Source organism: Atractosteus spatula, chromosome 16, assembly GCF_055471065.1.
Source record: "Atractosteus spatula isolate fAtrSpa1 chromosome 16, fAtrSpa1.hap1, whole genome shotgun sequence".
Classification (NCBI taxonomy): domain Eukaryota; kingdom Metazoa; phylum Chordata; class Actinopteri; order Semionotiformes; family Lepisosteidae; genus Atractosteus; species Atractosteus spatula.
The window spans coordinates 16,522,491-16,534,838 of record NC_142721.1 but is presented as its reverse complement, the minus strand read 5'-3'; the positions used below and the strand labels follow the sequence as shown (position 1 = coordinate 16,534,838).

Sequence of the window (12,348 nt, the reverse complement as noted above, 5' to 3'; positions counted from 1 at the left end):
ACTCGGACACTCAGACACACACTGGTCACTCAGCTCTGGGAATTCCCTGCAGTCTCTTGGGAAAAGGCCTTGCTGGTCAGTGTGGCCGGACGCTGGTGGACGGGGGTGTGCTCACCGCCTCGGTGCAGTTTGTCTCCGGGGGCAGTACAGCCGGGTCCTCACAGTGCTCCGTCGGGCCGTCCAGTTTCTGCAGTTTCCCGAATTCCAGGGGGCTGATTGTTACGCCTGGACAGACAGAGCAGCGGTCAGGGCTCTAGAGCTCTAGTGAGCGGATCAGCCGGACTGAGGGCCCTGCGGGTCTCCCTCCCTACCTGCCGCAGTGACCCTGTCGCTGTCCTTGATGCCGTTGAAGTCCCCACACAGCCCGCAGGTGTGGTTCCTGTACTGCTCATCGATCGCCACCTGCAGGGCGAGAGGAGGCTTTGCGGTCAGCAGGGCGCCCAGAGAGGGCGCCTCTGTCTGCTGCTGGGTCGATACCTGCAGTGCCCACCAGGCGGCAGCAGCGAGCAGCTTGACCTCACTGCAGAGCAGCTGTACTGAACAGCAGCAGACCGTGACCACGTCTGTTCCCATCGATCTCAACCTCCTGCTGGTGAGTCAAGGGAAGGGCGAGGCGCTGGACCACAGCGCCGATCCCATCGAGAGAGACAGGTTACAGAGACAGTGAGAGGAGGGTCTGGAAAGAGCTGTGAGTGATGTTCCTGAATCTGTGTTTTCTTCCTGCAGGCGTCCGTGAGGCCGGTGCATACCGAGAGAGCGTCCTTCCAGTCCCACTGCAGCTCCAGCCCCAGTCTGGCCGTCACCCTCAGGGACTCCCCGCTCCTCTCAGCCAGCACTCCTCCCTGGATGAAGGGCAGAGGCACCCTGGTGCACAAGGGAGTGAGGTCAGAACCACACATTGACACACACTGGGTTGCAGGTCAGAACACACATTGTCACACACTGGGATACAGGTCAGAACCACACATTGTCACACACTTTGGTAACAGGTCAGAACCACATATGTACACACACTGGTGTACAGTTCAGAACCATGCATCTGTTACATACTGGGGTACAGGGCAGAACCACATATGTACACACACTGGGGTACAGGTCAGAACCACACATTGTCACACACTGGGGTGCAGGTCAGAACCACACATACTGTAGATACCACTGGGGTACAGGTCAGAGCCACACATTGACACACACTGGGGTGCAGGTCAGAACCACACATTGTCACACACTGGGATACAGGTCAGAACCACACATTGTCACACACTGGGGTACAGGTCAGAACCACACTTTGACACACACTGGGGTACAGGTCAGAGCCACAGTGACACAAATTGGGACGGAGGTCAGAGCCACATTGTTGTCACAGACTAGGGTGTAGGTCAGAACCACATAGTGGTACACACTTGAACAGAGGTCAGTACTACACACTGAGACAGAGATCAGAACAACGTTTTGACACACTCTGGAACACAGGTCAGAATCATACATTAAAACACTGGGAAATAGGTCAGAACCACACATTGACACACTCAGCTGCATCATGACTCTACAGTCTGCAGTAACTTCTGCGTGTTCCAGACTCACAGCTCGCCATTGACAGAGACTGTCTCCCTGCGCAGCTCCAGAACCATGCCCTCCAGCTTCATGGTGACCTGGCTAACGGCGGAGTCACTGGGGGTCACATTCCTGCGGATCTGGATGTTGAAGTGCTCATAGGCAGCACGGCAGTGGGACGCCAGCACGTAGTTACAGGGGCCCGGGAGCTGATAGAGCTCCCCGTCAAACATGCGGTAGTGATGCCTGCCCCAGGTGCTGCACACTCCCCGGGGATGAGCTGAGACACACAGAGAGAGAGAGCATCACCTGAGCTGTAGATACTGTAGACACTCAGTCCAGCTCCTCTGTAACTTCACACTAACACTCCCTCATCAGAGCTGTAGATACTGTAGACACTCAGTCCAGCTCCTCTGTAACTTCACACTAACACTCCCTCATCAGAGCTGGAGATACTGTAGACACTCAGTCCAGCTCCTCTGTAACTTCACACTAACACTCCCTCATCAGAGCTGTAGATACTGTAGAGACACTCAGTCCAGCTCATCTGTAACTTCACACTAACACTCCCTCATCAGAGCTGGAGATACTGTAGAGACACTCAGTCCAGCTCACCTGTAACTTCACACTAACACTCCCTCATCAGAGCTGGAGATACTGTAGAGACACTCAGTCCAGCTCACCTGTAACTTCACACTAACACTCCCTCATCAGAGCTGGAGATACTGTAGAGACACTCAGTCCAGCTCCTCTGTAACTTCACACTAACACTCCCTCATCAGAGCTGTAGATACTGTAGAGACACTCAGTCCAGCTCATCTGTAACTTCACACTAACACTCCCTCATCAGAGCTGGAGATACTGTAGAGACACTCAGCTCATCTGTAACTTCACACTAACACCCCCTCATCAGAGCTGTAGATACTGTAGATACTCAGTCCAGCTCCTCTGTAACTTCACACTAACACTCCCTCATCAGAGCTGGAGATACTGTAGACACTCAGTCCAGCTCCTCTGTAACTTCACAATAACACTCCCTCATCAGAGCTGGAGATACTGTAGACACTCAGTCCAGCTCCTCTGTAACTTCATACTAACACTCCCTCATCAGAGCTGTAGATACTGTAGAGACACTCAGTCCAGCTCCTCTGTAACTTCACACTAACACTCCCTCATCAGAGCTGGAGATACTGTAGAGACACTCAGTCCAGCTCATCTAGTATTTCGGTTGAGAGACTCTTACTTACCCACAACACCAGGAAGCACTTGTATGGTGGGGACAAGAGGAATGTTGTTTCTTATCAGAATCGGATTGATTTTTGGTGGATCTTTTAAAAAATAAAAAACAAGAGTTAGTGTGATTTTCCTATCAGGTTAAGACAGCAGGAACTGTAAAGAGTTCTTGTACATGAAATCTCTGCTTAGAGAGAAATGACAAGAGGCCAGCCGGCCTGTATTGTACTGAGCACTCTAGAGGTTTCATTCGTATCTGATCAGTCCTGCCTTGTCTGGCTGTGAGCTCTCAGCTGTCCTGTATGGCTGTTGATGAGGTGCAGCAGGATAAGGACAGCCATGTTCACCTCAAGGACAGGACAGCTTCGCCCCAGACAGCCCTGAGCCAGCGCCAGCGGGCAGCGAGACCTCAGAGAGGAGCAGAGCACGATCTCACCTTCCACTGCAGCTGCCAGAGCCACACTCGCCATCCACACCGCCGCCCAGACCGTCATCTTCCTCGGGGTCGCTCTGCAGACTGGTGCCGTGAAGGTGCTGCTCTTCCCTTTATAGCCCCAGGCTCCGGGTTCGTGGCCCCTGAGGGTGGACAGGAGGGGCAGGCTGACAAACAGGCAAACAGAATTACAGCCGATCAGCAAACAGATTTTCCAGAGCCGGACTCACGCACTGTTAGCACAGGAGGGCTGGGATTTACTGGAGCTTCTGTATGTTCTTCTGCTCTCCCTGTGACATCAACAAGAGAAGAGTCGGCCCCTACGTGACTGGGGGTCCTCTGCTGATGTTCTGGGGTCACCCTGTGATCCGGAGAGAGTTGGACCCCGAGTGAGAAGGGGACGACTGTGGACACTGAATGAGCTGAGACAGAAATGTGGCTTAATGATCCAATTCTAGAGTCGGAGAAGAGAAAGAGCTGGTTGAAGCTACAATGAAGTTTACTGCAGTGTTCTGGACATACTCTTCATCACCTGTGATAGACATACTCTTCATCACCTGTGATAGACATACTCTTCACCGCCAGTGATGGGCGTGCTCTTCATTGCCTTTGACAGACATGCTCTTCATCCCCATGATGTAAATACTCTTCCTCTCCTGTGATGGGCGTACTCTTCCTCCTCCATGACCTGCAGTGACCACTAGCAGGCCCCCCTCTCAGGGATCTCCATGTCAGCGCTGGATCTCTGCTCTGAGCAGACAGTCGTCCCTCACAGGGAGCTGAGATTCCCCTCCTGTCCTCTCAGCTCAGGGAATGTGTGAATTTCAGTAACGCTGATCACTCATGCTGTATATTCTACCTACAATCTCAAATTCAGGAGTTTTATGTTCATTTTTAGTTGGCAAAATGCTTCTGGAGAAGAAAGTGTAATTATCTGTTAATCGGGTTGTTACGGCTCAGTGAAATTGATTATAATAAAGGGGTTTTAATCCACTGTTAATTTTAGCCACTAGACACTCCTTCACGTGTTTATTACAGTATGTCACTCACGCCCCAGTTCCTAATTAGACCTAATTAGACCAACTCCACTGTATTAAATTAATCTGCATTATATTTCTAATCCAAACACAGTTTGAGCCGTGCTTGTGCGTACAGACATGTGAATGAACAATTAGCTCTTAATTCCCCAGGCTCTGGAGCAGGACTGGACACGCAGCACAGACTGGCACTGAAATCTGATCGAACTCCTTCACTAATTACAGTAACTCGTTACTGTCGCTGTGATGTCCGCATGAGGAGGAGCTCGAGGGCGGACAGGCGGTCTCCCCGCTGACCGCTGGCCTGGTCAGTGTGTGGCCGAGCTGCCCTGTGGGGCTGTATTCTGCCTTGTGTGCTCAGGATCGCAGCAGTGCTGCAGCTCTGCTCCAGGCCACTCCCTGGCCTTGCTAATCCCCTGCCCTGGCCCAGCCCAGGACCAGGATGTGGTAAACCGCTTCTTCTGCCCTCACAGTTGGGCTCCTGACCAGACCGCAGCGCTCTGACCCTCAGAGGACACTGCTCGCAGCCCCTCAGATGGACGAAGTGGTGAGGACTGTGTGTCTGAGATCCTGGACCCGCCAGAGCCCAGTAAAACCACAGGCCCAGCCCTCCACTCACACAGCCGGGCCCTTGAGGGCCACTTCAGCCCTGCTAGATAGGAATATGGGGGCCACGTGTAACGTCCTTAATGTGTGCCCTAAAACATGGATGTTAGGCGGGAGTTATTTCCCAAATGAAATAGGATTAGTGGGGACCGGGAGGATGTAAATATTCCCCTGAGGCTCGCGTGCGACACATTTCTCCACAAGAATCACAGTGTTTGAACAGTAAGAGAGACCAGGACCTGCCAACGCAATTTCACATGTCCATTCACGTCTTCCAGTAGAAACAGAGCGCTGTACTGACTGGTTACATTGAGCACGGAAATCTAATTTAACTTTGATCTGAAACATTTTAGAAACACTCAGAATTGGAAAATTACCAATAGTGTGTGTTTTGAGCCATGGACAACATTTTATAACATTACGTTCATTTCAACATTTAACTTAAAAACCACCATCGCACACAAACTCAGTTGAGACAGAAGTTCCTTCTTTTTCAACCAGAACCTGATAAGGTGGGTCCCAGACTTCTTAACACACAGCTCTGACATTCCCTACACGTCCCCTGGATCACCACAGGGCTGTGTTTCACCTCCTGCTCTACATTCTGTACACTAATAAGCATCAGAGCAAACACACAGATGTCTCGCATAAGTCTGTTGAAGACCCAGCCCTAATCAGCTTATTAAAATGCCCAGAAAACCATGGGCCCAAATCTAAATGATTTGAGTCAATGTTCTGTTTGAAGTTAAATGTCTTGAAAAGAAAGAAACATTTTAGGAATGATAAATTGTCAACAATTATTTGTTTCATAGAAAACCCAGCTAATTCAAGATAAACAGAACTAATTTCACTCTTTTCTATAAGTTATGTATTGAAAGTGTCTTAACATTCTGTCTCTCTTGCTGGTTTGGCGACATCAGTATTGTTAATTATAATCAGTTGGGTAAATCAGTGCAAATCAGTCGGTCAGTATTAAAGTCATGGGAACATCAGAAAGGAAGGCTCCTTTTTCTCTTTCTAATAATTGAGTACTGATAATATGTTTGTGCTCATACAGTACTTGAGCTGTTTTCTCCAATTGAACATTTTACTTTTCATCCAATGAGTCCTCATTATTCAAACAGGGGGTCTCTACCAGTCCTGTTCCTGGACCCTTGTAGTGCCTGTGGTGGGGGAAAGGAGGCAGGAGATGCTCAGGTTGGGGTTACAGTCTTGCTGCAGTGTCTGTGCTCATGGGACTGGGAGATGCACCAGACTATCAGGTAAAGCTGATGGGTGTCACGCCCGACATCCCTCCCTAGAGGGCGCTCCACTGCTCCCATTATTGTCCTTGTGGTTAAGCTCCCCAGGTGTGCCCTCTTAGCTGTATTATTTAAAGACCAGCTCCTCCAGTCCTCGGGGCTCATCATTAGGATCAGGATGTCGCGAGGCCTGCCTGGCACCAGGAAACCCTACGTCTGTCTCCTGGGGGCACAGGTGTCCCCGACACCTCCCGCTTCCTGAGCCCGGGGTCTGGAGGGTCTCGCCCTGTCACCCCTGGACCTCGTGTTTTGTCTGTCCATGTGTTCTCCCCTCCTGGGGATTTTAACCTTGTCTTGTCCCAGGATGGATCACTCGCCGCTGGACCCCCGGACTGGGCCCTGACCTGCCTTTGACCTGTTTGGATTTGGATGCTATTCCTTGTCTCCCCCACTCACTGTCTCACGGACTGTCACTATTATTTTGTGCACTATTAAACCCCTGTGTGTTTCCTTTCACCACGCCTCCTGTCTACTCCAGCTCTTACCACATCGCACAGGGTCTCCTACAAGACCCGACACGGATCTCAGTCCGTGTTCGTTACAATGGGCTGATTGGGCAGGACAGTCTCACCTCCACGTTTTTTTTTATTTTGACTGAAGCTCAAGTGCAGAACCGTCCACAGAGAGGGCTACAGCACTGGCTTTACAGAGCTGATGGGGGCCAATAAGCAGGACTTCAGTCTTGTCACTGTTTCGATAAAGGAAAGTTTGAGTCATCCATCCATGCTAGAGATGCAATTAGAGAGAACAGGGACAGCCACATCAGGGTCAGATTTAGTATGGATGGAGATTCAGTTAAACTCAATTCAAGCTTTATTGTTCCCTACAGTAGGGGAAATTAGTTGTATGGCACAGTCAAACACAACACAATGACAAATACACATTATCAAAGGGAAGAGAATACAGTAGTGTTACAGGACATAAGAAACAAGAGACAAAGTAGTCACTTTGCGTTGTTGAAGAGTGTGATTACAGTGAGGATGAAAGATTTCCTGAGTCTGCTGGTTTTACACCTGGGGGCACAGAGGCGTCTCCCAGATGGGAGAAGTGTGAATTCACAATGGAGGGGTGAGACACACACTCCCTGATGCTTTTGGCTTTCTTAGTCACCCTCTGTCTGTAAAGGATACTTCAGTTGATTTGATTATTCCTGATTATTTTGCACCTGATGTTCCCTAATTGACCAGCCTGTTACAGTTACTGGTACTCATGTTGCCACACCAGCAAGTGAAGCAGGATGTGAAGACACTTTCAGTGAATGATTTGTAGAAAAGTGTAAGAATAGTTTTATCTGCCTTAAAGTGCCTGGGTTTCCTAAGAAAGAAGAGTCTCTGTTGGCCTTTTTTATAGATCGTGTCACAACATTTGTCCCATCGTTTGTCTCTGAAGTGACATCAGAGTGAGAAGGACCGTCCACACCACTACTGCTACTGCTGAATTACAAACATGTCATCATATATCTATAATATAACAACTAACACTCTTTATATAAAGTTTTACTTAGCATTTTTGATTAACTATGCCGACTGCAGCGAGAAGGTTTTTCAGTTTTTCGGTTTTCAGCAACCAGCTTAGGCATTCGGCATCATCGACAATTTCAACAGGCTGCCCATCTATTATAGTGGGTTGAGGGGGTGTGGTCTTTTTCCTACAATCAATAACCAGTTCCTTCGTTTGTGAAACATTTAACTTTAGGGAGGACTCGTTGCACCAGTTAGTAAAATCATTTAGGATGGGCCCATGATGGTATTCTGTGTCCTTTAATAAACTGACCAGGGCTGTGTCATCAGCAAACTTCATGAGGTGTCTATCTGTGTGTCTGCTTATGCGATCACTGGTTTACAAAATGTACAGCAGAAGGGACAAGACAGCCCTGTGGTGATCCACTTGATGTGTAGCGAATGTCAGATAAGCACTTCCCCAGTCTGACCTGTCACAGTCGTAATCCCTCCTCTTGGGGGCGCTCCATCCCTTTCGTATTCTAGTTGATTATGTGCACCTGCCCCCTGTTTGTCTCCTTATTTTAGCCTGGTGCTCCCACTATTCCTGGCTCAGCACTGGGAGGTGGACGCCCAGAAGCTCGTCTACCGGCGTGTCCAGGAAAGACCCGACGGCACAGGTTTCATCACAGCATCCTGACCATCTGAGTCCGGGGCTCAGAGCACCTGGCCTCTTCATCCTGGTTTTATTCCCTGTCCCTGTCCCAGATCCCGTTCCAGATTTTAACCTTGTTTGTCTCATCTTAGATGGATCCCCCGGTTTCGGACTTTGGACTGCGCCCCGGGATTTCCCCTTGGAAACTTGGTTGCCGTCACCCCCCCCCCCTCCCCGTCTGTCAACCCGTCCTGATTCCTCTTCGTCTCCTCCCCTGATGTCCTTATCAACTTACTTCTGGATCATACCGTCTGCACAGGGTCCTGAACAGCGCTTAGCAGGAGCCTGGACCAGCTCCCGCTACAGACCTGTTGAGACCTGTTAGTTAGGAAGTCTAGCACCCAGCTTATCAAGTTCTCATTCAGACTGAAGTACAATACTTTGAGAGTTTCTGTGCAAGCAACAGTGGGTGTATTGTGAGCAGAGGAGAAGTCAACAAATAAAATCCTTACAAAGGTCCCTGGTTGGTCCAGGTGTTGATAGACCAGATTTAACAACGTGTGTAATGCATCGTCTACTCCCCTCCTGTCCCTGTGTGCAAACTGCAGGGGGTCGATGAGGGCTTGTGTGCTCTTTGTGATGTGGTGCTTCACTATTCTCTCAAGAGCTTTCACTGGGAGAGATGTGAGGGCAACCGGCCTGTAGCTGTTAAGGCCACTAGGCTGGGCAGTTTTAGGAACAGGAATAATGATGGATTTCTGCCACAGAGAGGGAATGATCTGTAAGTTTAAGGACATCTGGAAGAGAAAACTAAACATATCGCAAAGCTGATCTGCACAAGATTGTAGGACCCTACCACACACACTATCTGGACGTGCACTTTTCCTTATATAAGTTTCCTAAAAGGTCTACGTACCTCTGCTGTGTCAATTTAAAAAACAGCCTCTCCAGATCCAGGGTGAATAGCACTATGAGCTGAGCTGGTTGTAGATTTCAACTCAAAGAGGGTATAAACCTCATTCAGATCATTGGCCAGCTGTTGCCCACCCACACCACTTAACAGGGTACAGTGCTGCCACTACGCTTCTGAGGGATATTGGCTATGATTTTAATGCCCTGCCATGCCATCCTGGTGTCACCTGTTGTCATGGTGTTCTCTATTTTCACCCTATACTGTTCCTTAGCTTTCCCGATCTCCCTTTTCACCTCTCTCTGCACTTCCTTCCTGAGCTGGGCGTCCCCTTGAGAAAAAGCCTGTTTCTCTTTTAGGAGGACATGATGCAGGCTTTGTGTTACCCAGGGTTTTTTATTGGGAAAAGCCTTTCACGAGGAATGACAACACCCGGGATGAAAGCGTCATGGAGCGAAACTGTGGCTTAACCCGCTCGGCTGAGGGCTCCCGGCCAGAGGACAAGGTTCTTCTGGGGGGTCCTGGTCTCCCAGCGGGACCCCAAACCACCAATGCAGAATTCTGAAGCGTGGAGGAGGGGAGAGGAACTCGTGGTGTGAACTGTGGGTCATCGCAGAGCTCGAATAACAGCTGAGGGAGCGTTTGTTTAGGGTCATTGCTTGTAAAGAAGGAAGGCCTCCGAAGACCTGGGCGAGCTGCTTATTAAAATACATCCGCATTGAGCAGCAAGGAGGCAGCCTTGAGCTGGAAGAGACGTCCTCAGTAGCTCCGGATTCGCGAGAACTTGGTAAACGGGAAAGGAAGTCACTGGCGTTATTAAATTGACTAAAAATGGCGGTGTTATCTGATTGGATGAGTTTCCAATCGTACCCCCAAAAGCAGCAGTGGAAATTGGAGACTCGTCCGCTGTATTGGTACTGTGAATAGACTGAGGGACGGAGGTAACCGGCAGCGTCTCGGCCTCCTGTAACCATTGGATTTGATAAGAGTCTCCTGGGCAGACAGGGTGAGTGTGTAACGCTGAGGCGTATACACCTGCTGACGTGTGGCCTCCTGGTATCCGAGGCAGAGTTAAGTATAAGGGACTAACGGCTCGGATTCTTACGGATTCTGGAACAGGACTGAAAGCGCTGTTGACCGCTCAGCGACTCCATGTGGGCGCCGTGGAGAGGAAAACAAAAACTCCGGTTGGGAGAAGACAAACCTCTGGGGGTCCTGGCCCAATGGATGCCCCTCCTCCAGACAGCGAATCGTTTGAGTGTGGCTCGGCCCTGTAGTGCTGCAGCTGAGAAGACGCTGGACTGACCCAGAAGCCGGTGTGGCCTGGAAAGCGGAGCTGGCATCAGCAGCAGCGCAGAACGAGAGGAATGAACCCGGGGCCGAATGGGACGCCGGGGACAGAGACACCAATGAGTCGGGGACACCAGTAGGACCTACCTGTACTGATATCAAGCTTTGGGAACAGCAGAAGACGAGAGGGATAGACCTGAGGCCGAACTGGACACCGGGGACCAAGACGCAACGAGACAAGGACACGAGACATAAGGGCTGAATTGGACAGAAACACGAATGAGACAGGGACGCAAGACACAGGACAACTGCTGACCCGGGGCCGAGGAGACGGCTGCAATAGCAGTGGAGACAGGAACCCGGGGACACGAGATGCAGTAAAACACACGGGAGAAAAGTGAGATTAAAAGGACATGGAGGAAGAACAGAGGGGGCTTGAGATTCGGAGGGGTGAGTTTAGACGCGATGAGGAAGACCAATACAGACCGCTGAATGAAGAAACGCAGGGAGACTGCAGAATGGACAGTCGTGGTATTTCAGGGCTCAGAGGCTCCGTCCTGCTATGAGCTGGGCAGCAGCGTGCCGAAGAGCCATGGATATTTACTCTCCGAAGTTCAGAGCTTTATTTATCTCTTTCTTCACGGTGAAACAGGTTTGTGGGAAGCTGGGGAAATGCAGGTGTGTTGCACTTTTCTCTTCCCTGCTCGTGGTCCACACATAGAGAATGAATGCGACTCACGTTAGCAGTGCGGGTGGCGAATGTGAAATAAGCAGCATATTTTTTAAACCCAGAGCCCGGGTCTGTGGACTCGAGGGCGGGATCAGCAGGTCGGCTGCACTGGAGTGTGGCGGTGCTGATGACGTCATCAGGAGACGCGGAAGTTTACCGGGAGCGCAGGATACGATAAGTATATCTTTGATAGGAGAATATGTAATATTTCTAAATATAAGTCCTGAACGAAAGCTGTTTAAACGTGGTCTAGTGACGTTGTGCTACTGTCCGGGTGATAACGGGAGGACAGGTTTCGAATGGGAGGTTTGCGAACGTGGCGGCGAATGCGCGTTTGCCGAGAGCAGCTCATTTCAAAACACAACAGGAGAAGTAAGCGGATAGTTGAACGCCAGGGGTTTGGACAGGACGGGGGGACGACGGCGGGTCTCGGTCTGGGGAAAGACATGAGCCGCAGGTGTTGAAAAGCGACGAAGAGTCAGATCGATGGCCAGCTGGTACGCGGAGGAGGAGGAGGAAGTCTGACTCCTGGCTGAGATCGACTGAGCATCGGAGCAGCAAACGGGAAAACTGATTGAAGGTTCAGGCAGCGTCTTATACTGTCTGTGCGAGACAGCGGGGCTCATGCAAGAGAGAGAGATGGGGAGCTCGTAGGTATTCGTAGCGTTCTGGAGAGGACTGGATTGTCAGGAGCGATTGCTAATCACTGACAGCTGAGTCTGGTTGAACCTGGTTGTTGTCGTCCCTCCCGACCTGCTGTTATAAACTCCCTTTTGCGCTGAGTCGTGGGGCGACTATGCCAGTGTGAAGGTGGACAGGGGGTACTGGTGTGCCACACTGGGAGGAGTTACCGCTGCAGATGTGTGATTCAAGGAGACACAGCAAGCCCACTTATAATGCAAACACTACAGTTTTATTGCAGCTACCAGAAGTTCAATACAAGCACATGTGAAACGCAGTAAAATATGATCAATGTCATATCCGTTGGCCTAATGGTACATGCAATATTTAGAAGTACATTGTTTTATTATATTATACATGTGCTAATGTCATTATCATCTACTCAAGAAGAAGATATAAATATGAGACATGTATCTATGGATCAGAGCCTGAAGCTCATGGCCAGTCGCTGGTTTCCTCTCGCCCTCCTGCTGTCCCGC

General features: G+C 50.1%; 1 protein-coding gene across 1 annotated transcript; it reads right to left on the bottom strand.

Moving 5' to 3' along the window:
- Positions 1 to 76: 76 nt before the first annotated feature.
- LOC148819684 (mucin-2-like) lies at positions 77 to 3,905 on the bottom strand. Its single transcript, XM_088935216.1, has 6 exons — positions 3,892 to 3,905; positions 3,224 to 3,387; positions 1,585 to 1,834; positions 750 to 864; positions 312 to 402; positions 77 to 225 (listed from the first exon to the last, which is right to left on the bottom strand). Exons 1-6 carry the CDS (start codon positions 3,903 to 3,905, stop codon positions 77 to 79), a joined length of 783 nt encoding a protein of 260 aa, XP_088791342.1.
- Between the last annotated feature and the right edge of the window lie 8,443 nt (positions 3,906 to 12,348).